Below are 26,193 nucleotides of genomic sequence, written 5' to 3' on the forward strand. Positions count from 1 at the left end.
GACAGAGGGGTGGGCAGGGTCAAGGGCACCAAGGCAGACTGAGGCACCCGGACTCCAGCAGCCAAGGGAAGCTGTTACCATCCCAGGGAGGAAATGATGCTCTGGAGCCTGGTGAGAAGCCCCCTGAAGAGCCGCAGCCATGGAGGATGGAGTCCCTGGGAACCTAGGCCCAAAGCAGAGGAGGAGCTGGAGAAATAAACACCCCCGACGTCTCTCTTGTCCCGCCCACCTGGCCTCCCATTGGCTGGACCCAGTCAAAAGCCAGAGGGCAGGGACCTTGGTGATGCTCTGGTCAGCCTGCCGGGCACAGAAGAGCAGAGCAGAGATCTGACAGCAAAGGGGCAGCCGGCACAGTGTGGTAAAGGAAACCAGGGCTCCTTAACCCACCTCGGGCTCTGTCCCCTTGACGAGACTTACAGACGACTTTCCCAGAAGGCTGGGCGGGGATGGGGCAGAGTCACAGATGCTACACATAGACCCCCAGGCCTCCAGGAAGAGGCTCCGAGTGCAGGCCAAGCAGATGTGGCCAGATGTCCACAGGGGCCTTTCACCCCTCAAAGAGTGGCTCCAAGCCCATTAGGGTCTCTGGCCCTTTGAGCCCAAACCCTCTCCCAAGACTTCTACCAGTTCTAGGGTTTCTCTTCTCCTGGCCCGCAAGGCCCCTGCTCCAGGCCGGCCGTCTCCACCCAGGCTGGACCCCTCCTGCCATAGGCTCACTGTCTACGGCACCCACCGTTCAGGAGCCTGACTGACCTTCCTGGGAAATTCAGGCAGGTGGGAGGGTGCCACCCCTCTCCCCTCCGCCACCGCCCCTGGGTGCAGGGCTGGTGATCCACATCGCCCTCCCCCACTGCCTCCTTCCCAGGTCTGCAATCTTCTTCTCTCTCTGCTGTGCAGAGCTTCTCCCCCTCTGCTGAAGGCCCAGAATGAGGTGGGAGTCACATCCACGCCAAACTTATATCGGAGTATTTCCCAGCAAAGACCCCCTCTCTCTCTGTCTCTCTCCCTCCCTCACTCCCTCCATCCCTCCCCCCACCCGTGTACCTTGCACCAGGCTGTAGAAATGACAGGACCCTCCCTAGGCTGCTCTTTGCCATGTGAGGATACAACGAAAAGACAGCCAGCTACCTACAAGCCGGGACCTGCCAGCACATTGCTCTTCCCAGCCTCCAGAATTCTGGAACCGGTGGCAACCCTGCCTCAAACATACAGATGATGCCAGGCCTTAAGGGATGTCAGTGCAACATGAGAATCTGGGTCACCGACTGAGAAGCAAGCTCCCCACCCACGTGGCACGCTGACCTTGGACTGATCCGCGAGAGGAGTAAAGGTCTGTCTTTGGTAGCCCCAAAGGAAACCAGGCCACCTCTCCAGCATCTCCCCCACAGGCCAGGCCCTCCGTGTGGCCTGCAGAGCTCTCCTGGTCCAGCGCCTGCTGACTCCTCCAGCCCCACGTCTGCCCTCCCCTACACGCTGCACTCTGGCCAGGCCCACCTCCTGTGGTTGCCCAGCTGGCCACGGGCTCCAAGGCCACGGGCCTTGGCTCATGCTGTGCCCTGTGCCTGTGGTGCCCTGCACCCACCTGTGCTGCGAGACAACCTTCACCTGCTGAGACTCAGGGCGGCCTGTTCCTCCTTCGTCGGAAGGTCTCCCGCCCCCGCCCCCCGCTAACCCCTCCCCCTCCTCCCTTCTCCACCCTCCTCCCCTCCCCCTTCCCTCCCCCTACTCCTCTTCCTCCCTGGCCCCTGCTCCCTGCCCCCCAGGCTGTGCCTCCCTGGGGCTGGGATGTAGGGTTTCTACATCCCAGCAGCCTGACACTGCTTCTGGCTCTTAGTAGGGCTCATGGCATTTAGTCTGTGCCTCGGGGATAAAAATAGTGATAGTAACAGTTATTGAGCCTCAAGCGGCCACTGCCCTAGACCTTCTCATTTAAACCCTGTATCGGCCCCAGGAGGAAGGTGCTGGTTACGGCTCCTGACTTACAGGGGAGAAGCTGGGGCCCCGAGAAGGCTGAGTAAGCCGTCCAGCAGCGGGAGAGGAGACAGTCAGCAGACCAGCCAAGCCGCATCTACTCTAATCCTGCACCAGCCACTGTGCAGAACCTGCCCAAAGGGTGGGGAGAAAGGGCGTTGCCGGTCCAAGAGGCTCCAGTGCAGCCACGTGCAGACGGACGGAGCAAGGTCGGGGACACTGGGGGAACGAGGCTGCAGAAGGCGGGGATAATCTCCGGGGGGATGTGACCGCAGACGCCTCGGAGATGCCACCGAGCCCGCCGGGGCAGCGTGCGTCACATGCAGCCTCTTCTGATTCTCTCAGCATCCACGTGCCCCCGGGGGACACAGCAGCCCTCACCCCAACGGGCCCCAGACTGCGTGGGTCAGAAACCAGGCCACTGGGCACCGCAGCCTGGAGATCATCTTCAGGCCCCAGTGGTCCTTATCCCAGGACATGTGGTACAGCGGACCCCTGATCCCATCTGGGCTAAATAGAGACCTGGAGGCCTGGAGAGAAGGGCAAGACTGAGGGGCCAGCTGGCCATCCGGGGCCGCCCATAGGTCCTGCGTCAACAGGCAGAGGAGCCCAGGGGCTGGCAGTCGTGGCCCACGGCACAGCCCTCCCTGCTGGCAGCACCGGTGTGCACCCAGGTCACCCGCTTCTCGGCGGCCAGGCCAGGAGCAGTGACAGTGCAGTTTGGAGGGGATGCTGGCTGGCTTCAGTGGCAGCAGGAAAACTGGGAAGTAAGAGAGGAAGGGAAAGAACAGAGAGAGAGAGAGAGAGAATTTTAAATCCAGCCCCTGTATTGACCGAGTGAACTTGGAAAAGTCTCTTAAAGCCTCCATCTCCTTATCTGTGAGATGGTGACGGCCACATCCGCCCCTCAGGACAGTGTGAGAGTGGCCACAAGTGCCCTTGCTTTTCAAGCTCTCGGCTTGACACCGCATCCCGGTGTCCGCTCACCCCAGGGCCTCCTGGAGGGTCAGCCTCACTGGGGCGTGTACAAGCCCGTGTGTGCGTGGGTGTGGGAGACAGTGACCTGTGCAAACACACGTCTTGACTGAATTCTGCGCAACAGCTAGTTTCTTTGCAATCGTGTGTAATGGGAGGTTGAATCCCAGGATTCAGAGACTTGTCCAAAACCATTGTTGTTCCATTTTTAATTTCTGGTTTTGAAATATTTACATAGGCTTGATTTGAATTCCAGCTGCCTTACAATTAGAATTTTTATTCTCAGAGAGCAAAGAGATGTGGGTACCCCGACTTATAGCTGCTCATTCTGGTTTCAGAGGCGCTCAGAGTCTGGAGGAGCCTGTGTTCTTAACAGCTCTCAGGGCCGTGCCTTCCTTCTTTTCTCAGGGCTCCAGAGAGGGGAAAGACTTGCATAGGGTCACACAGAACTTTCCAGAAGGGCCAAGACCAGCACCCTAGAGGCCAGGCCTGAGCTCTTCCCAAGGTGCCAGGTGCCTCTCACCACACACATGCACCAAGAAAGAGAGACAGATCTATATTTTTAGGAAACAAGAGACATCAACAGTTACTTAATATATTTATAAGACTAGTTCATTTGCTAACTGCCCTGCCAACTGGTAGATTAAATTCACCTCTTCTCTTCACTGAAAGAAGGTAAGCTGTGTGCGTAGTGTGTGTGTGACCTAAGCATCAACAGCACGTGTGTGTGTGTGTGTGTGTGTGTGTGTATCTGTGTCTGTTCTGTGTGTCTGTCTGTCTGTCTGAATGCACCAGCTACCAGCAGGGACGCCTGGCACGAGCAGGGCTGAGTGCCCCCCTTTCCTGCTTAATGGAGAACCCCAAGCTCCACGGTGATCCCTGAAGCTCTTGCTTCTGCTTTGCTTGAACTACGGCTGCATTCCCCTCTGCTGGCGACCTTCAGGGCTGTTTATGAGCCCCTTTCAGTGAGCCACCCCATACCAATCACAAGGTATTTGAAATCCAAACACCTGGCCCTCCTGACGGCAGCCATTCCTGAAATCCAAAGCCATCCTTGGGGAGCTTCTCCCCCTCCTAGCAGACCTCCTCCTCCCTTCGCACGCCCTCTTCCCACCGTACCACCTCACCGTGCACATTTTGACCATGAATTCTGTGTTGGAGAAACTGTCCTGTGCACGGTAGGATGTTTAGCAACGTCCCTGACCTCTACCCACTAGGTGCAGTAGCACCTAGTAGGAAACCCACCTCCCTCTGTTGTGGCTGCCAAAAATGTTTCCAGGAATTGTCAAATGTCCCCTGGGGGGAAACTGTCCCCAGCTAAGAGCCGCTGTTTTCAACCAACCACCATCCCCTCTGTCTCTATTAGGAAGTATAAACTAATAACAACATCTAACATTTATTGACATAAGTTTTTATTCTAAGGAATGTATATATACAGTAGTTCTCCCTTATCCATGGAGGATACGTTCCAAGGCCCTCAGGGGATGCCGGAAATGATGGATAGCACCAAACCATATATATACTATTTTTTCCTATACATACATACCTATGATAAAGTTTAATTTATAAATTAGGAACAGTAAGAGATTACCAACAATAACTAATAATAAAATTGAACAATTATAAAAGATATGCGAGTATGGTCCCCCTCTCTTTCTCTCTCAAAATACCTCTTGTACAAATTCAATGCCTTTTCCATCTTAACTAAGCGCTCATCACACGCTGTGGCTGTAACTTTTGCAGTTTGAAGTTCAACAGCACAACTAGCACAAATTTCTTTATCCTTCTTCACAATTTCACAGATGGAAGATTTATTCTCACCCTAGATCTTATGAACCTCAGCACACAATGTTTTTCTTTTCTTATTAATTTGTGAGCTCTCACCTTTTCACTTAAAAGAAGCACTCCACGGCTTCCCTTTGGCACATCCGAATAGCCAGCATCAGTGCTCTTGCACTTTAGACCCATTATTAAGTAAAATGGTTACTTGAGCAGAGGCACTGAGGTACCGCAACAGTCGATCGGATAACCGAGAGAGACGCTAAGTGACTAACGCCGGGATACACCGGACAAAGGGGTGAGTCACGTCCCAGGCAGGATGGAGCAGCGCGGTGTGAGATTTTGTCATGCCACTCAGAACCGCTTGCAATTTAAAACGTATGAGTTGTTTATTTCTGGAATTTTCCACTTAATATTTTCAGACTGCGGTTGACCGAGGGTAACTGAAACCATGGAAAGTGAAACCGAGGGTAAGGTGGGGGCGACTACTATATATAAAATTTAGTCCTTGCAACCTTCCTATGAGGCATAGGTACTATCATTTTTTCCCCACTTTATAGATCAGAAAGCCAAAGCTCAGAGAGGTTAAGTAAGTTGTCCAAGGTCACACAGCTAGCAAGTAGTGGAGCTGGCAGATGACTCGAGTCTTGGTTCTTAGCCGCTTGGCTCTGCGAGGGAGATCTGGGGCGGTCAACTTACAAGCAATTCTGTGCTGGGAGTGGCCCCTGCCTGGCCCCCTGGAGTGGGAACAAGGAAGCACAATGACATTGACACCTAAAGTGCCTGTGCCTAAGCCTCCAGCTGGTCACTGGGGCTTGTGGTCTATTGCGAACCACAACTTCCCTGCCTCGAAGCATTTCTGGGAGTCTCCAGGGGGTAACAGGCATCATAAATGTGCCCATGAGGATGTGTGGCCTACTTTCTGGGCCCATCTCCCTCTAATGTGGTGGGATTCCTGCCAATTTTCCCAGCAACTTAGGTTTTAGGGTCCAGGGCATGATGTGATTATCAACCACTAGGATCACACCGTAAGCTTGGGAGGCAGCTGCAGAAAAGCAGGATGAATTTCTGGAAGCTGTGGCTTCTGCCTTGGTGAGCCCCTCTCACTCTCCAGCCTCAAATTCCCTTTTCTCAGAAAAAGGATAATGGAGCAGATGAAACCCAGGACCTTCTGACATTTCTTGATCTTCTGATGGTTCAGTTCTCTGTGGGACAGAGGCTAGGTGGGCGGAGGTGTCACCATCACCAAGTGCAGGCGAGCCCCGGGAGGGCTTTGGTTCCTCCATCAGGATGATAACACCTCCCTCCCGGGACGGCCATGCAGATGCCTGGACCCCTGCAGGGGCTGCTAACCAGGGGCATCTGCATCCCTTCCCACCGCCAGGACGTCAGGGCGCCTGGTCCACTGCCTGCCTCCTCCTCAGCCCCGCCTCCCACGCAGAACACAGGCCCTCCTCGTCGCAGCAAGCCTTCCTCGGAATGCCAGATCTGGCTGACATCTCTGCCGTGTCACATGGCCACTTTGGATTCCCCGAGGAGCAAGGCCAAGGTGAAGCAGTCAGCCGTCTTTCAGCTGGCTGCCCTGCAGAGATGCCAACCCGGTGAGAGCTGCGTTTCTGGAGCTGTCACTTTGCTCCCCTCAAGCTCTGCCTCCAGAGCATCTGGCCAAGGCTCCTGCCCTCACCGCTCCCCTGCAGTTATGGAGGGATGGCACTGGGCCGGCAAGGAGCTGCTGGATCCAACAGGCAATGCAGCGTCTGACACAGCCTGGCTCACCCCGGGGCAGGAGGGAGGGCCTGCTGCGTGCTAGTCTTGCTTGGGAGCTGAGATGCCCTTCCCTCTTGCCAAAGGGCAAGAGAGAGCTCCCAGACCTGCTTGGAACATGTTTATGTTCGTGGATAATCTGTTCCCAGCAGCTAACAGAGCTAACTCGAGTTCCCAACAGTGACTCGGGCATGGTGACTCAGGTTGGCTCACGGGTCAGCAGCCTCCAGGATGGCTCAGTCCAAGGCCCACTCACTGGTCACCTGAGCCTGCCTGACCCATGGGAGATGCCCTCCCCTCCTGCACACACCTTCCCCCTGCAGGTGACAGGTGGCAAGGAAGAAGTACCATGGATGAGCGTCTCCTGAGTGCTGGGCCCTGGGTGGGCTGTCTGAGCCCTGGGACCTCATTTAACCCCTTAACAGCCATGGGAGAGAAGACTCATCACTCTCCTATTCTCAGACGACGAAACTGAGATTCAGAGAGGTGCAGGGCTGTAGCCAGACCCCACAGCAAGCGAGGGTTGGGCTGGGTTTAGCCGGCACCAGTGCCCATGCTGGAAACAGGACAGGGCGGTGCTAACTGGGACTGCATGTGGGTGGTGCCTCCACAAGGAAGCTGTGGAGGGCTGACCACAGGGCTGATCGCACGTGTCCCCACCAGGCCTAGGACCACCCCCTACTGGGATCTCCTCCAAGGGCAAGACACTCCTCGGAGAAAGAGCTTACAGACAGTTGGTCCTGGGGCTACAGCGCTTCTGCTGCAGATGCTTCCATATCTGAGGGCTGAAGCCCAGGAGCCAAGGTAGACAGCCTTACTCTGCATCTCTGAGCAGGGATAACTCGCAGCTGCCAGCCGAGGATGGCTGGTGATTTGTATGACGGGGGATGAGGTATAGAGGAGGGAAATGTGAGCCTGGCTGAGGCCGTGGCTCTGCCATTTCTTTCTGTCCTGCTGCTCTGTCCTGGCCGCTCTTGTCTGAAGGGTCCGTCGTGGATGGTCATGGCTCAGGAAGGCCCCAGCCGGCTGCAAAGCGCTCGTGTCCCACAATGGAGTCTGTGCCTCAAATCTGCTAACTGGGATGCAGACCCTTACAAGACCCCGTTGTTCCTCCCTTGACATGCGTGGGGGCTGCCGGAGGGAGCAGGGCCAGGATCAGGCTGCCCTTGGCCAGTTCCCAGGGGACCCCTCACCCTTGGGGTGTCACCTCCACATCTAGGGTGTCGATGGGGTGTGAGGCTGACCAGCCCTTCTCTCCCGTCTCAGGGGCGGGGTTATACCCTCCCTCTGCTTTCTATGAATAGGCAGACTGTCTCCTCTCCCAGGAGTTCTCCTTGGCCCCCAGAGCTGGGAGGCTGATGCGGGTCCAGACTGCTCCAGAGGAAATATACCGTCAGTTGGCCGCACCCCGGAGGGCACAGTGCTCATTGTAAAGAAAGGAAGAGGGGTGAGGGACTTCTCTCTGCCTTCTCCTCGCCCCCTCCTTCCTTTCCACAGATGCACCCCCCTCCCTCCCAGGACGTGCGGCCTTCGTCTGCCCTCCCCGCCCCTGCAGGCTGCATTCTGTCCTCTCCATCCCAGAACTCTGCCCAGGGTGTGGATCTGACACTTTCCTGTCCCTCTTCATCTCTTGAAACCAAAATAAACTGATATGAAGAGGCAGCCAGGGCTGGGGGCCAGGATGCCAAGGCTGCAGGAGTGCTTATTTTAGCAGATGATGGTCCATCACTGGGTCAGAACTGTCCGAGGACTTGGCACGGAACCACATCTCAGCTGCCACCCCCTTTTCCCCTTCTCTGGCTCTTCCTCTCCCCTCTCTCTCTCTTTCTCTCCTTCCTGAAAGAGGTATCGCTGTCATATGGAAAACATGCTGGGTTTGGCTCCCTCTCTGGTCCCTACTAGGTTTGGGGCTCTATGAACTGCCTCCTTCCCCAAAACTTTACTCATTGAATTCAGATTAAAATAAACATGGAGGGAAGCCTGAAAGGGAGAGGTGTGCTCTGTGTGTGTGTGTGTGTCTGTGTCTGTGTGTGTCTGTGTGTGTCTATGCGTGAGAGTATGTGTAGCCAAGAACCAGGATGAAGCTGGTGGACGTGCCACAGCCCTTCCCAGTTTAGATCCGGGAGCTGTGTGGCTTGCGTGTAAGCGCACATAGCAACAGCCATTTAATGAGCACCTACTGTGTGCCAGGAACTGTTGTAGGTACTGATACTCAGCAGTGAACAGAAAGACTATTCCAGATGGGACAGACAGGCAATAAACAAGTGACAAATAAATATATAATAGTTAAGGGGGGGGGTGATAAGTGCTATGGAGAAAAATGAAGCAGGGTAAGGAGATAGAGATGGAGGCAGGGGACCCTCTATGTAGGATCCTCCTGGTGCCATGCGTGAGCCCTGGGGGCTTTCTCTTGGTGGCCCAGCCTTCTTTCTGCCTCCCTGCAGCTTGACCAGTTGTTCGGTTTCTGCCTCTGCATCTATGCCCCCATTTAGCCCTTTCTGTCCCCATAAAAACCTTCCCTGGAGGGCTTTTCCACAGGACCACCTCTGGGGCCTGGCCCAAAGGCTCCAAAGATCACCGGGGCCAGGACTTCTCAGACGCGTGTGGAATTTGTAATTTGTAATCAAGGACACATAAATTAAAACTGCAGTGAGCTACCACTCTTGTCCATCGGGATGGATAATGTGAGAAAAGATGGAAAATGCCAAGTGTGGGTGAGGATGTGGAGGAACTGGAACGCTTACACGTGGCAGATGGGAAGGTAAGTTGGTACAACAACAACTTTGGAAAACTGGCAGTGTTCCTGAAACTGAGCCTACGCTGATTTTCTGATCCAGCGATTCCTGTTTTAGGTGTTGACCCGACAGAAATGGGTAGGGATATTCACCAAAAGATAGTCTAGAAAGTTCACAGCTATGCTATTCATGATAGCCGAAAACTAGGTACCACCCAAAGGTCCATCAGCAGTAGAGTGAATTAACTGTGATATATTCATAGCATGGAAAGCTACCCAGCAACAGGGAAGAACAGTCCATAGCTACATGAAACAATGCAGACGGACTTCACACTATACAGTTCAGTGGAGGAAGACACAGGCGTGACTCCACTCATATGACGTTCAAACAACTTGAACCACTGGCTGTTACGAGACTGGTCAGCCTTGGCAGGAGGTGGTGGGTGGTGGCACTGAGATGGGTGCGGGAAGCAAAAGGGGTCTTCTGGGGTGCTGGTAAGATTCTCTCTTTGACGTAGATGCTGGGGTGTCTGTGTGTTGATTGAGCTGTATGCTTATGACAGGTGTGCTTTTCTGTGGGTCTCTTATTATTTCATGAAAAGTTTCTAAAAATTGGTGCTGTTCGGGCGTTGCCTAGGATGAGTGAAATCAGAATCTCTGGGGTAGAGGCAGGCGTGGCTAAGTTTAACAGGATTCTAACGTACAGCTAAGGTGGGGAGTCACCAGGTTAGCCCAACCTGTTCATTTTGGAGTTGAGTGACTGGTGATGTCAACAGACATGCCAACCCGAGTTTATCTCAGGGTCTGTGGACCTTTCTCTGCAGCATCAAGCCTCCCAAGTGGGATGAGTGAAGGACCAGGGGAGCAGCAAATATTCACCAATTTTTTGTATAGTCGTAGCCTTTCAGGGTTCCTTGTTCTGCCCCAACATTTGGATTCCCGTTACCTGGGGGATAGAGCTGCGACTAAAAGCATTGGCTTTTGCATCAGGCAGATGTGGTTCAAACTGCTAAACCGTCACTTATAGATTCTGGGAGTATGGACAAACGCCCCAGCCTCTCCGAGCCTCAGTTTTCTCATCAGTGAAATGGGGTGACAGCAGCACTTGCTGGAAAAGGTGTGTGAGTACAGCCAGAAGACGTTATCATATACGAACCAAAGTGTATCTGGCCAGTCCCCTCCCCCTGCTGTCCACCCCCAATGCACTGTCTGTTCCCGTGATGCTTCACCCACCGTTTGGGCTCTTAATTTTCAAAAGATGAGTGCAGGCACAGGCAACAGGATTTGGAGACTGAGTTTCTCCAGCTTTCTTGACTCTAAGTGGTTTGTCTGGACCGGCAGGGAGAGGCAAGGCAGAGGGTCCCCTGAGAGGGGGCCCCGTGTCTGCCCATGGCCTAGCCCTCCCAGGCCAAATCTGAGGTCTGTGACACATCGGCAGAAGAGGAATCTGTGCCCTATGTCTGGCAGGGATCCCAAGGAAGCAGCAGGACCCCGGGATGCATTCCATGGAATCCACTAGAACTCCTTCCTACTGAGAAAAATTCCCAGACGTTAAAGAGGCCTAGACAGCCGCCACCTTCTCTTGCACCCCGCCACCATGGCACACGGTCTGGGAGGGGCCGAATGTGAGCTGTCCTTGAAGGGTCGCCAGCCACAGTGGCCTGGGGGGAACTGTCCCAGTGGGAGTGATGTGAGTAGCTGGGAGACAGCCTGAGACTAATCGTGTCCTCCCGTCCTCAGCCTCGGGTCAGCCCTCCAGAACACTGACCCGACCACAGGGCACCCTGAACTCACTGAGATTTATTTCCAGATGAGCTATGCAAAGTGAGCCACGCCAGGGGGTCATAAATCCAACATCCTGAAAGGGGGAAGGGGTCTTTGAAGTTGAAATTATTTTCCATTTAGAGGAATAGACCAAGTGACACTTCCGGCGCCCTGACTCTGACACCTGAGATCTGAACGCAGATGCAGGCTTATGCGCGCCTGGCATCCTGTGTGCTCAGTGCGTGTGCCTCTATGTGTGTTGTTTTTTGCCACCAGAGGCTGACATTGTATGGCACTCCGTCGATTCCAGAAACGGGGTATTCTTCCCTGGCCCTGGAGGAAAGGCTCCCTTCTGCTGTGTGCCTCTGCTCAAGGCTGGCCCACATGCTTATTTGCCCTTTGTAGCTCCAGCCCCACCCCATGGCCTCCAGCAGCTGGATCCTGGTACCTCCGAATATCAGGCTCTGCCACCTGCTACACCCGCAGTGATTTCTGCAAAGGCCCTTACGCTGAACACTCTCATCTCCCCTTCCCTCTCGTCCAGCCCATCTTCCTCCCTGCCTTCCTGCCTGCTCTCAATCTCCCTCCTTCCTCTCCTCTTTCCCAGCCTCCCTGTCTCCTCTCCTTCCTCTTACTTCTTTTCCCTCCATCCTCTCTTCCCACTTTCGTTCTTTTCTCCCCATTCTCTTCCCTTCTCATCTCTCCTACACTTTCTTCCTTGCTCTTGTGTCTTTATCTCCCAGCTCCGTGTCTCTTACCCTCTGCATCTCTCTCCTCTCTCGCTCCCTCCTGGGGAGTTCCAGAAACATATCCATATATGGCCTCCATGTCAGGGATCGCAAGTGATGACATCACGGGAGGGCCAAAGCTCCGAGATGCTCTCCGAAGTGAAGTCCGTAATTGATGTGCCCTGGAAGAACCAGAATCGCGGCTTCCCCAGTGCAAACTTTAAACAGGAAATCTGAGATTCATAACATCTTATAGCTTGGCTTGCCATCATTGGTCATGCGGTGGGCCCAGAATAAACTCCCTGCTTCAAAGGAGAGTGTTTCAGAACTGCCTGGCACAGCAGCCAGGAGCCCAGGGCCAGGGCAGAAGGCAAACTCAGGGAGCATGTTCGGAATTAAGACACTCTCAAGAAAATCTTTTTTATTACCCCTGAATTGTACCCTTGTTTCAGAGCCTAGCAGGTAATGCATGCTTTCAACTTTCTTATACAGAAAGATTGCTTGTCTGGCTGGGGCTTACTGCCGCGGTGCCTATTTGTAACCTCTTCAAGGCAAAGTGTGTTCTTGCGTCTCCCTCTTTCTCTTATTCTCTTGAGTTATAAAGCAAGCTGGTGACTTTCATTTGGGATTTGGGGGACAAGAATCGGCTGTTTGCACGTACTTGTCCGATCTTCTGGAGGATTCTTGCTCCGAATGTCACTCTGCTGTGCACTTCTAAAAATGGAAATGTAAAAGGAGTTATCAGTGATGCTATTGTTGATTCCATAGGCCTTGGGCAATGTCTGTGTCAGACAAATGAATTTCAGAAATGTTTTCAGGTTGAAAGAAAGATATTTTCATGCATGGGGTCGTCAATATCATGTGCCATTTATGGAGCATCTGTGTGTGTGCAGTATTGTGGTGGGGGTGGGGGGGCAGGTGACAGCAACCTTGGATGCCATGGGCTGTACCTGCCATGACGTGGGGTTTAGGAGAGGGAATAGAATGTGTGCAGACAAAAACTATGACGCCACGTAAAGAATGAGAAGCGTTGTGTGTGTGTAAACATGAGGACATATTCAAGGAGGTGATAGTCTTTGAAAGGATGGGTGGATGTCTTCAGGTGGGTGGAGGGTGGCTGGGAGATGGACCTCCAGGTGGAGGGGCGGCTCGGGCAAAGGCAGACAAGCCGGGGTGGGTCTGGGCTGATGGTGGGAAGCGCAGTGTGGCTATAGCAGAAGGTCAGGAGGTGAGAAGCGGGGGTGATGCTGGGAGGGGAAGCCGGGGGTGGGGATGGCGGGGGGGGTCCCACCAGGCGAGGCAGGAAGATGGAACATTTTCTGATCACTTTTGAGCAGAGGAGGCATGGGTGGAATCTGACTTCCGGCAGCTCCCCAGGAAGCCAGGGGGATGGCCCGAATGAGGAGGCAGGGAGGCAGCGACCCTTAGGTAAGTGATGAAGACCTGAGTCGGGGCAGAGGCCAAGCCCCCTGCCCAGGATGGAAGAGCCTATGTGTGAGCTAGGGACTGAGGGAGTTCACAGGGGCCCAGGCAGATCCTGAGGGGCCAGCCCACCAGCCATGGGCCCTGATCTCTGCTGTCGGAGGCCTGGGGCAGAGCACAGTGGGGTAGCCAGGGGCAGATGCTCCAGTCACTTCTGGAACGGTTGGACGGGTCCCGACAGCTGGTGGCAGGTCTGTTTACAACACAGCCTCCTCCAGGGGCTGGCAGCTGCCTCCACCTGGCACCCTTCTAGTTTGCATCATCCATTCTTGCACAAACAGGCCAGCCCGTGATGCCCTCCTCCTCCTCCTCGGGGTGGGGACCCCGTATGATCCACCCCATGGTGACCTTACAGTTAATAAGAGTCATCAGTATCCGTGAGTGTTCATTGAGCATTTACCGTGAGCCAGGCACCGAGTCCAGGGCTTGCGGTGGTTGTTCTCAATGACTCTTCTCCTGGACATAAGTTAAATGTGATGGTTACTCCCATTTCCCGGATGTGGAAACTGAAGTCCAGAGAGGTTAAGGGTCTCGCCTAAAGCCAGACAGCTAGGAGGAGTTGGAGCTGGAACTCAAATCCCGACCTCTTGGCCGATGGGCCTCCACTGCCCACAGTCTAAGCCGTGGTCTCTGCAGCCTCCCAGGGGACTGGCACCGAGGTAAACAGACACGTCCTGGCACCTTCGAAGCATCATAAGGTGCCGTATATTGTGGACAGGCTGGATCCAAGAGAGTCTTCCCAAAGGAGGCACAAAAATATCTCTGGACCCAGCCACTGTCCTTCCACTGCTGAGCGGAGAGGGTGGCTGTCACAGGGCTTGTTTATATCTTTACTTCTCATCCTCAGCACCTTCTTCTGGACTCATTAATGCCTGGGAGTAGCAATGAAGTCGTTAAGAGCTTTGCGGTTGAGGGAAACGTTTTGGGGAGATGGTGGTAAGGTAAAAGTCAGGTGATTCCTAACCTGCCTGAATTTTTTAAAGAAAAGCACACAGAAGAGAGGGGTGGAAAAAGAGAAGCAGAGAGAGAGACGCAAAAGGTTTAAATAAAGGCAGGAAAGCAAAGAGCAAACAAACAAAAACAGAAAGGAGAACAATCCTAGCTGATTTGGGTGTGATCTCGAATAAAACAATTTCCAGCCAGTCCTGCGTGTGGTTAGGCTGGGTGAGGAGGGGGCTCTGGGTGGACACCCCTGCCCCACCTGAGACTTCCCCCTCTGAAGCCTGGAGTTAGAGCTTCCAGAACCTTCTGCCACCCATGGGGCCAAGATGAGGGAGAGTCCCTGTTCTCCGGGTACCCAGAATTGGGCTAGGCAAGGCCGTACTTGGGCTGCAGAGGGACAGAGCAGCAGCTGTCAGAGGCTCAGCCCCAGACCCGTGAGCTGGCCCCTCCTCACCCCAGCCCAGGGTGCTGGCACAGATGGCAAGGCAAGGCATTCGCTGAGCCCTGGACAGAGACTGGGGCAGGGGCCTGGAGTCCCGCGTCCAGACCTGTATGTGCCAAGCCAGCCAGGCTGGCTGCGGCAGGAAAAGGCAGGGAGATGGACCAGGAGGGGCTTGGGAAGGCGCCTGGCTGTGCCGGGGTCAGCAGAGCTAGGGGTCACCTCCAGCCCCCGCAGGGCCAGGGGCTGAGAGACGTGTCCTCCACTTGGGGCCCCCAGAGATCAACCTTGGCATATTCACTGGTGCTTTTCTCAGCTGGCGCTCATGGCACCGCCTCAGACTGTGCGCCTTTGGGCCTGTGTGGAAGTTATGCTTCGCCTCGGAAAATGGAATCTTTTCCACCAAAAACAGCAAAGAGGTTTTTTTTTCCTCTTGTTCTTTCTTCTTCCCTCTCTCCCTCTCGCCCTCTTTCTCTCCTCCCGTAGCTTCCTCAATGTACAGCAATAAGTAAATAATCTTCTAAAACTTGTCAGCAGGGTCCTAGACCACTTGTGAGTGATTCATCCTGATTCAGGCTAGCAAGGGGCACTCAGCTCATTTCAGATGGAGTTTTGGCCTCCCAAACATACAGTGGGCACAGGGGGTCCGGCGGTGTGGTGGCGTGGGAGCGGAAGCAGCTTTAGACAGGTTCAAATCCCCGGCCGTCACCTCCTACCTGGGTAATTTGGGCGTGTCATGCCCCGTCCCTGGGGCTCAGCTTTCCCTCCTGGGCTACGGGGTCAGCTGTGGTAAGATCCCCTTGGTAACCTCCAAAAACCCTGGCCCAGCTTCAGAAATCTAAAGTCCTAACTCGAGAGAGAAGCCGGGGGAGTGTGTAACCAGCATCAAAGTTTCTTGCATTAGCAGAGCTGGGAGGGGCTTTTGAGCTTTGGAGTCTGGACAAAAGGCTCAAATCCCATTCGCTGCCAGGCCCTGGACACCGGCAGCCAAAGGCTTGTCAGCACTGCCTGTTACAAAGGCCCACACTGGGGCTTTGACCTGGGCCCCTCTGGGGGCCAATGAAGGTGGCCTGGATTCCACTCTCCCTCCCCTCAAGGCTGGCTCGCCCCTTAGCCAGAGCAGACTTCCAGAGTAACGAACCCCTGGCCACTGCCCTAAAGATTCGGTGTCAGAAGGTCCGATGAAAAGAGGGGCAGGCAGGCTCTCTGCCACTTACAATCTGGGCCTCAGTCTCCTCATCTGGACAATGGGAAGAATCCTCCCCTGACTCTGGAGGGTTGGAGAAGTCAAATGGTGCAATACATGAAACTGGCCAGGAAACAGTGCAAGGACCCACAGCACCAGCCTTTTTATTTTTATTTTTAAAAAGTTTATTGAAGTATAGTTGATATACTGGGGCCAGCGTTTGGGGCCCCGCAAAGGAGGCAAAAGAGAAGCTCCTGGAAGCCTCAGGGATGGCGCCGGTCTCCCCTGTTCCAAGCGGGCCTTGGATCTCGACCACCACTCCCTCCACAGGCGCCTGGCTTCACTGGCAGGGCACACTACGCTCTCGCTTTCCCTGGGAAGGGGCTATTTTTTACAGGTGTACAGCAAAGTGATTCAGTTTATATATATATATATATTCTTTTTCAGATTCTTTTCCATTGTAGGTTATTACAAGATATTGACTATAGTTCCCTGTGCTCTACAGAAGATCCTTGTTGTTTATCTATTTTATACATAGTAGTGTGAGCGCCAGCGTTTTTTACAGTTTAGGTTTTAAAGCCATAGGACCCAGGAAGGGGAGAGAACGCTTTAATGTTTTTCAATCACGAGCTCTCCAGCTGGAAGTGTTTCTTCAGATTTCCTAGGACCCCTCTGGATCCCGGGGGAACAGCAGCTCAGAAAGATAAGCTTTGACGTAAACATACTGGGCATTGCAAGGAGAGGGCTTGAGGACCTTGGGGGCCAAGGAACAGCCCAGGTCAATTCCTGACTTCCTCATACGGCCCCAGGCTCGCCAAGCAGCAGGTATTCAGGACTGCCTTGGGCTAAGGTCATGTGATGTGAGGCCCTGGAATGGATAGATGGATAGATGGATAGATAGATAGTTAATTTAGTTTAACCCAGGCCTTTACTCAAAACTTAAAAAAGAACCGGAGGCTGTGGGTTACATAGGATGAGGACTAGGTGTGAAGTCAGAAGATGTAGCCTCTGGTCTCTTCCTCATCAGTTTCTTCCTGCCGGGCCTCAGTTTCCTCATCTGTGGAATGGGAACCACACCCTCATCACAAATCTATCACGCAGCTCAAGCTAACAACATACGTAAGAGTGTAAATTAACTGCAAAGGGAGGCATTAGGGCTGTGGTTCTCCCAGTGCTTGTTGCAGTGTCTGAACCATAGTGCTTTGCATGAGAGCTGAATTGCACTGTCCACACTCACACCTAAAACATCCACGTGGACCCTGCCTGATATACTCATCCTGCCCTTACTACGTACGGCCCTGATCCAGGAGCTAAGTGCTCACCGGAAACCCACTATTGTCATTTGTAGGTGGTCACCTCATACATGACCTCAAACCCAGGACGAGGAGGAGTGGGTCGGGCTGTGGGTCCTTCTGAAGTTCCTAGGACAGCAGGTCGTGCCAGCAGGAAGGGAGGCGGCAGACAGAGGGGTCGTGGGGAGCAGTGGATTTGGAAGTGGTGGGGAGAAGCCATCCTGCACCCAGGCTGGGTTTAGGGAGAGCGTGGAGATCTCCCTCCTTCCCAAGCTCTGACCCCGTTGCTGAGGCCTGGGCCCACCCAGCGTGTCTCTGCGGCGTCCCTCGGGGCTACCCAGGACAGCCCGGGGGCCGACAGCCACAGCCGACCCTCCTGACCACAGCTGTCAGGGGAAAACAGTTTGCATGGAAACTGCCAACTGGGGACGAGTTCCAGGTGACAGCGTCTCAGCAGGAATGGGTCAGAGCAGAGAACTGCAGCATCCTGGGAGCCATGAACTAATGGAAGCAGATTTTCCTGGGCCACCGGCCACATGCCGAGTGCCCTGTCCCACATTTCTATATGTTACCTCGTTTTGTCTGACAGCGCCTCTGTAGGCCAGATGCTATTACTATCTCCATGTTACAGAGGGGTGAAAACAAGGCAGAGGGGGTGGAGTAATCTGCTCCGCATCACACGGCCAGCTGGTGGCAGAGCGGAATTGGAACTCAGGCAGTCAGACACCTGTGGTCACGCCCTCTACCACGCACAGTGTCTTCTCATAATAACTGTGCTTCCAAGGTTCGACCTAATCATTCACTCACCTGCCCATCCAACATTTATTAAGTACCTACTGTGTACCTGGCCTTGGGTATGTCCTGGGGTTATGGCACAAGTGTGACACAGGCTTGCTCTGTGGAAGTTTCCAGACTCTCTAGGGAGCCAGGCCCACAAGTGGGCAGTCAGAGGTGCCCTTGGAGGCAGCTCTGGATGCCTCAGCCGTCAGATCAGGGAGGCTTCCTGGTGGAGGAGCTGCATGAACTGCGTCTGGAAGGGTGGCTCGCCAGGGGATGAGGTCGGGAGGGAAGGGAAGGCTGAGATGAGAGGAGGACAGGAAGCCTCTTGTCTGGGCTCTCACTCCTGACTCAAGTCCCCGGCTGAAGGGGAGCTTGATGCCCTGGAGGATGACCGCCAGTCCCTTTCCTGCCCCCAACCCTCCCAGCCACACCTCCCACCCCCAGTTTCTGATAGAACATCCAGGAGACCACTCTTCCCGCCGCAGACCCCCAAACGGCTACAGAGACCCCACCACAGCTCCCAGGCAGACCCTGGCTGTCAGAGAGCCTGGATTTGCGGAGAGGGGAAGGAACTGGGGGGAAGAAGGACCGCTTTTCAAATGCTATTATTTAGTCCTCACTCCAGTCCTGCAAGGGTCCATGTTTCTATGCCCATTTCACAGATGTAAAAACTGAGGCCCAACTTAGAAGAGCACTGGCTGCGGATGGACCAGGCACTGCTCTGAGTGCTTTACTGTCTTAACTCAAGGAGCCCCGTCACAGCCACTGTTATCCCCATTTTACAGCTGCCCTGAGAGAGGTGGGGGCTCCCCTGGAGCCAGAATTTGGGGCCCCACAAAGGAGGCAAAAGAGGAGCCCCTGGAAGCCTCAGGGTTGGCTCCAGTCTCCCCTGTTCCAAGCTGACCTTGGATCAGCCACTCTCGACCACCGCTCCCTCTGGAGGCCTCTGGCTCCACTGGCAGGGCCCACTACACTCTCGCTTTCCCTGGGGAAGGGCTATTTTAAAATTCCCATCAGCCTCCCAGAGGGTCCCTTGAGACCACCGGCCTCTCTCCAGGACTCAGGCCCAGAAGGTAGACTAGCCCCCAGGCAGAGGCCTCAGAAATCAAGCTGGACAGCATGAAGATGAGGAGAAACTGAGGGCAAGAGAGGGGCAGGGCATCACCCAGGATCTCACCTCCTCAGCCCTGCCCTCACTCTGCCATGACATAAGTACTCTTTCAGGCCCATTTTACAGGTGGAGAAATTGAGCTTCTAAGAGGTCACAGAGCTGATAACCAGCAAAGCTGTGATTTGAAGCCGGCCAAGCTGACCTCATCTGCTGCTTCTTTTCTTTCTTTTCTTTTTTTCATTTTTTTGGCCATGCAGCGTGGCCCACAGGAACTTAGGTCCCCGACCAGGGATCAAACCTGTGCCCCCTGCAGTGGACACGTGGAGTCTCAACCACTGGACCGCCAAGGAAGTCTCCCATAGGCTGCTTCCTAATTGCCCCCTCATGCTAAGGCTGAGCAGTTCCACCTGCCAGTGTCCCTGGCAGCAGCCCTAGCCTGTAATTGCACAGGCCCAATGACGGGGAAGTAGCCTGGTGTCACACACTTCCTTACCAACGGCCAGACCCAGCGCTAGGCCTGTCCGTGCTTGAACCTCTTAATTCTACCACCACCTCCTTAACAATCGTACTTACCAGGATCTCCGTTTTGAACAGAAGGATTCTAAAGATGGGGACTTACTCGAAGCCCATCAAAAGGCTAAGGATCTCAGTGGGAAAATCAAGAGATGTCCGACCCCACAGTGAGGGTAGGGAAGTTCTTCTCCCTCAAGGTCCCTTCAAGGTCAACCCCCATCTGTGGGAACCCACCGTGGTCCCCACCGCACAGGGGCCAGGTTGGGTGAGGATGGCTGTATTAAACCTGCCTGCTCAGAACCCTTGCGGTGCCACTTACTTGGATTGGTGTCCCTGGAATTCCCAGAAGGAGCACTAGATTTGAGGTAGGAAGCTTGGGCTCCAAATCCATACTTTCCAGCTGCCTGTCCTCATGCAAACCTTTCCCTTCCCCTTTCTGAATCTAGTTGCCTCGTCTATCAAATGGGATCAATCATGCAGGGGCATCAAGTCTTTTTGAAAAGAGAGAGGATGCATAAGAATTAATAAGTTAATTCAACAAAAAAAGTTCTTACTTTCTAGGGCTGTTGTCAGGGCAATGCCATGGAATAAGTGACAAAAGGAAAGTCTCTGGATGCTGTCTGATCCATGGGGGAGGGCCTGGGGAGTCTGGAATTAGCTGCGGGAGATGGCGGTTCCAGGTAACCATCACCTGGCTCTCCTCACCTCCCTAGGCATCTGGTCAAGGAAGGGGTGCTTGATGGAGCCGGGTGCTGTCTGGGTACCTCTGAGCTACCCATACCAGGCTGCAGAGCCAATGCTGCCGTAGGGTGAGGGGCTGGAGGGGTCCCCTCCCAGCTGCCCGCACTTGACCAGCACATGTATATGGCTCCTTCAACATGGTGAAGTGGGTTGTCTCATTCCCATTTTTACTGATAAAGGAACAGAGACCCAGAAGGGGAAGTGATTTGACCAAGGTCACATAGCTAGTAAGTTGCAGGATTGAAACTAGACGTAGGGTTCCTGACACTCAGATCTGCGATCCTTCCATTCCTGCTTGGTTCACTATTCCCCCATGACCAATGCTAAGCTGTATACATATGGTGGACCTGTTGAAGTGACCATAAGGGACCCCCACGGACAGAGAGTTTGGTGTTCACTAGCGCAGAGCTAACCAAACATCTCAATGAGCTGTAGAAGCTTTAGAACTGGAAGAACCCTTGGAAACGTTCTAGCCAAAACCCTCTTTTTGCAATGAGAAAACTGAGGCCCAGAGAGGGACAGGCATGTGGCTGAGGTCACACAGCACTTTAGCATCAACTTGGAGACTATAACCCAGGCCCCCGACTCTTAGTCCAGTGCTCTTCCCCCTCACCCCTGGCCTGGATCAGATGCCCTCAGGCGAGGGCACCACGATGCTGGGCAGGCTCTGGGCGTCGGCACTTCCAGTCAGGGTGGCACCACATGAATGAGCCTCTGCCTTGTGCCAGGTGGCGGTAGAGCCAAACTCCAGCCCTGGAAAAGCCAAGGCAGGGACTTCAGGCACAGGGAAGCAAAGAAGGGATGGGGAGCAGGGCCTGGGTCAGCCGGGGGTGGGGACCACCTGTCTGCACAGTGCCCCCTTCCAGGGTGGAAGGGGTGGAGGGCAGGTTCTCGTCCATCCCGCCATTTAACAGATGGAAAAACTGAGAGCCTGAGAGAGAAAGAGAGATGCTCATGGCTGAGCTGGGACGTGAACCCCCAAGTCTCTTCATTGCCAGCCTTGGGCTATTTACACAATAAACAAAACTGAGGTTGTCGGTGCTGCAAAATAATAATAATGGTAATAATAATAATAGTACCCTACACATTAGGCACAAAGTGATTGTGAGGTCAGAATGCCTCTTTTCCCTCCCCTAGTGTGGAGCACAGAGCAGCTACCTGACAGTCGCTGTGGAGCTGTGGTTCTCAGCACTGGCTACCTACTAAAATTGTCAAGGAAGCCTTGAACATTGCAGTGCTTGGCCGCCAGCCCTGGAGGCTTTGAGCTCATGGTCTCAGGTGGGACTAGAGCCCTGGCATGTTTGTAAGACTCTCGGTCAGGCCTAAGAACCATGCTTTAAGATGATTTTTGACTGCATATAACAAAAAAATCCACCTAACATTGGCTTAAACCATAAGGATCTTCAGTCTTTACCTAATAAGCAGGCCCGGATGGGCAGACCCAGCACTGGCTCTGCAGCTCAACAATATAATGAAGGACTCAGAAGACCTGTCATTCACTCCGTCAAACTCACTGCTGCGACACCGTCCCTCTAATGGTTATAATAGCTGCCACCACTCCAAGCAGCACGTCCTCCAGCACAGAGCAGGGGTGAGGGCGAGGAGTCATTTTCTTCACTGCTTTCTCTTTTATTAGGAAAAGGAAAGTCTTTCCTGGGAGACCCCAGCAGAATTTCCTTTATGTCTCTTTGGACAAAACCAGGCTACATGCCTTCCCCTAAATTAGTCACTGGCCAAGGGGGTGAGATTGTCCCAGTTGACTTGGAACAGTCATGATTCATCCATGGAAGAGGGCACACTGCTGCCTGAACAAAGCCAGGTTCTGCTGTCAGAGAAATTGGGGGAAATGGCTGTTGGGTGGGCAATCAAGAGGGTCCGCCGTGTCCTACGATAGTGGAGACGTACAGCCACCCGCACAGTAAACTTGAACCAGGCATTCTCCCCTCGTAAGGCATTGACCTTGGGAAGACGACCCAGGATCAAGTCCACACATGAACTACTGACCACAGCCCGGAGGGAGAAGTTCTAGCAGCAGAATGTTCCTTGGAAGAAACTGGGTAGGCTTCCTGGAAGAGGAGGCACTTGCTCTGGGCCTTGAGGAATGAGAAGGAGTTCTTAAAATGCAGGAAGGAGGGAGGTATGTCCAGCACAGCTCAAGCAAGGGCACTGGGGTAGGAACCACGGTTGGGTTGGGGGAGAGGTGTGCCCTCGCCTCCCTTGGAAAGTCAGGGATGCAGAGGAAGAGGGCGAAAGGAGCTTGGGGGCTGGATTTTGAAGAGGTGGAAGGCCAAGGCAAGGCGTGCAGGCTTTGTTCTGTTAGGCAGAGGAAGGGCTTGGTGAAGTGTGGGGTGTGGGGCTGGGAGACCGTCATGAAGGCCACTGCTGAGGCCGGACAGGAGGAAGTCAAGGCCTGAACCAGGCAGAATCGGTGGGGAGAAGCAGGTGGAGCGAAGTGGCACCAGGAAGGCTGAGCCAGGGTGCAGGACCGTCGTCCCCAGACGCCCTCGGGCTGCTCATCTGCTGCCTTCGGAGCTGCAGCCTCGTCTAGCTGTGTTTGGAAAAACCAGATTTGTTTGATAATCACGACTCTCATTTGCTAGTGCCTTACAGAGCAGTAGGTGGTACTCTTGGGGCTGTGACAGGAATGAGATGGAAGGATATCTACCAAGGGTTCAGCCCATGTCAGATCCCACCCCTCGCCCAGCTCCCACCCCAGATGGGTGCCCCCCACCGCTGGTGCTTTATGGCTGGTCCTCCTGCCAAGTGGGGGTTCCCAGTCACCCATGGAGCCCTTCGAAGAAGCGTGATGCTCAGGCCACGCTCCCAGAGATTCTGACTTAATGGGTCTGAGACGGGGCCCAGACACCAATCCCTTTTAGAACCAGTTTTATATTCTTTTAAGTAGATGTGTTACTGTGGTATAATGTACAGAAATGTACAGGTCATACCTGAACGGCTCCAGGGATTCTTACAAAGGGAACCAACCGACCACGTAACCACCTAGATCAAGAAATACAGCGTGACTGGCCGCCCTCGTGTTCCCTCCCACTTAGTAACCCCCAAAGGTAACCACTCTCCCGACTTCTACCACCATAAGTCAGTTTTACCTGTTCTTGAACTTTATACAGATCGAATCGTGTATGTATGTTCTTTACCATTTGACTTCTGCTGGTTTGTGAGATGCATCCTGTTACCGTGTGTAGTGGCCGTTTGACTATTTCAATGGTGCACACTATCCGTCACATGAATATACCACAGGGCAGTAATCCATGCAAATGCTGGTAGACATTTGGGGAGTTTCCATTGGGGTTTATTTTGAATAACGCTGCTCTGAATTATTCTCAAACTTGTCTTTTGGTGAACACATGTACACCTGTCTTGGGCATAGAGACTGGAGTGGGATTTGGGGGTCACATGACATGGATATGTTCAGCATTAGCAAACGCCATCCCATGTTGACACTTCTGCCACGAGTGGGGGGCATTCCGGGTGCTCCATTTCCTCTCCAACACTTGCCATTTCCCATCTTTTTCACTTGAGCCGTTCTGGTGGGTGTATAGTGGTATTGCATTGGGGTCTTGATCTGAATTCTCCCCAAACACTTACGAAGTTAAGCACCCTTACGTTTGGTGGTTGGCCTTTTAGATAGCCTCTCTGTGAAGTGCCTGGCCTGGTCTTTTGGGTATTTGTTAACTAGAGCCACAAGAATTCTATATGACAAAGCACCCCCAACAAGCATTTATTCTCGTGCTCTGGCGCTGCAGGTCGTTAGGCTGATCTAGGCCAGGCCAGGCTGGGCTACTCAGCTTCAGGCTGCAGGCCCACTGGACAGAGCTCCTCCGTGCAGGTTGGGCTATGGCTGCCCCAGGTGGGTTCACTCTGGGGCCCAGCTAAAGGGCAACGGCTCCAAGGGGGAGTCCTGGCGATGGCAGAAGAGCAAGTGCCACTGCACACGCGCATGTCAAGTGGCTGCTTTATCACGTCCACTAACATTCATCGGCCAGAGCAAGTTACACGGCCAAGCCCAGTCTCAGTGGGGAAGGAAGGGGCAACATTCTGCCTCGAGGGGAAAAGGGAGGGTGAATATTTGCCGAGCAAACCGAATTACAGCACTGGTATTTTGGATATTTTTGAAAAGATCTCATGTGACTCTAACCTTCAGTCAGGGCTCAGAATCACTGACCTACAGTCACACTGAATGTCAGCCAGTCAAAATGAAAATCAGGCTTAGCTGATTTCACTTCATTTCCTAAAAGCAGTTGACTCAACCAAAGTCCATTTCTCCTTAAGGCAATTTTTTAAAGAAGACGGTCCCTGGAATTACATGGCAAATGATTTTAACCATCGGTTTTAACTAGATCATGTGATTCATCTGTAATCATCTCAACTCTTGTACAAGGCAGAGACATGCGTGGATAGGTGTTGTTGGATGATTGGAAGGAAGGAATGTGGGCGCGGTTGTGTAATCTCCTTGAGGGCAGGGATTCTGTCTCTTGGGATCGTGTTGTTGTATCACCAGCGCTTAGAAGAGTGTCAGACATAGAAGAGGTGCTCAGTAAACAATCTCTCAGTTAATGACGCATGCACACGTGTAGAGATAGGCTGTCTGGAATGGAAAAATGCATGGTGGATGAGTGGATGGTTGGTTGAATATATAGATGGATGGATGGATGAATGGATGGGTGGTGGATAGACAGATACATCTGAGGGTGAATAATGGAGAGATGGGTGGATGGTTGGATGACTGGCTAGACAGACGAGCGGATGGAAAGGAGCATGCGTGTTGGATGGATGGTTAGCTGGTTGGACAGACGGATGGCTAAGTGAACAGATGGGAGGGTGAATGGATAAATGAGTGGGTGGGTGGACAGCCGGATGTGTGGGACGATGAATAATTGGACAGACGGGCGGCTGGTTGGACGGATAGTTAGATAGGCTGGCGGAGTGAGAATAGATGAGTGGGTGGACGGATGTGTAGGTGAATGGGGGCTTGGGTGGATCATCTGACAACATGAATGGATGAAAAATGATTGTGTGATTGCCACAAGAAAGCACAGCCTTCCCTGTGTGTAAGCATAGCTACCTTGCAAAACTCTTAGTGACCAGGGTGGCTTTGATCTCCTCACAGACTTTTCTGATTTGATGCTTGCTCCTCCCCACTGAGTGTCTTCTGGAGGCCGAGGTGAGGGGTGGAAGAGGATGGCCACGGAGATCAGTGCTCGGGGCAGACAGCGTGCCATTGGTCAAGAGGAGTACAACCTGTATAGCAGCCTGAGTGAGGATGAGCTGGTCCAGATGGCCATAGAGCAGAGCCTGGCCGACAAGACTCGGGGCCCAACCGCCACTGAGGCCGCTGTGTCCACACGTGTCAACCGCGAACCCGCGCATTTCTACCCGTGGACCAGGTGAGCGAGGGGAGGCCAGATGGGGCGTCCATCAGGCACAGATCCCGAACACTGTTAATCCAAGACCAAATTATCCTGGTCTCTAAGATGCATTCTCACACTGTAATGACTTACATTTGTTATCTAAACTTACAGAGCTCTGAAGGCACCAAGTACCACCTTGGGCGCTGTATACACTTTGCCTCATTTTATCCTCTTAAGGACCTTCTAGGAGGCTCTATGCTATATTCCCATTTTACAGATGAGGAAACTGAAGCTCAGGGCTGAGTAACTAGTCCAAGGTCACACAGCTAGCAAACAGTGGTGCAGAGATTGGAGCCGTCTGATTCCAGAGCCCATGGCTTGGGCCTTGTAGCACTGGCTTTAGGTTTGGATGCAAAGGAACTGATGTTCTGAATCTGGCCAGGGCTGCCAACCCTTTCTATGCCGTCTCCCTGGCAAAACATGTCTGAGAAGCAGTGACATCTGCCCAGCAAAACCATCCTGCCTCCTGTTCCGGCTCCCCAGCTCAGCATGACCTCCTCATCCCATTAGCAGGGCCGTCTACAGCAGTACCACGTCGCACCAGTAGAAATACGACACGGGTC

The 26,193-nt window shown here is 53.5% G+C and overlaps 1 protein-coding gene across 1 annotated transcript in view; it reads left to right on the forward strand.

The window, feature by feature from the left end:
- The first annotated feature begins 11,851 nt into the window (after nucleotides 1-11,851).
- Nucleotides 11,852-26,193, forward strand: part of ASB2 (ankyrin repeat and SOCS box containing 2) — a 43,230-nt gene continuing 28,888 nt past the window's right edge. The window contains exons 1-2 of the mRNA XM_059056879.2: nucleotides 11,852-12,177; nucleotides 25,330-25,606. Of these exons, the coding sequence (XP_058912862.1) occupies nucleotides 25,401-25,606 (206 nt within the window). The 5' untranslated portion in view covers nucleotides 11,852-12,177; nucleotides 25,330-25,400. The remainder of the gene's footprint in view (nucleotides 12,178-25,329; nucleotides 25,607-26,193) is intronic.

Source organism: Kogia breviceps, chromosome 3, assembly GCF_026419965.1.
Source record: "Kogia breviceps isolate mKogBre1 chromosome 3, mKogBre1 haplotype 1, whole genome shotgun sequence".
NCBI lineage: Eukaryota > Metazoa > Chordata > Mammalia > Artiodactyla > Physeteridae > Kogia > Kogia breviceps.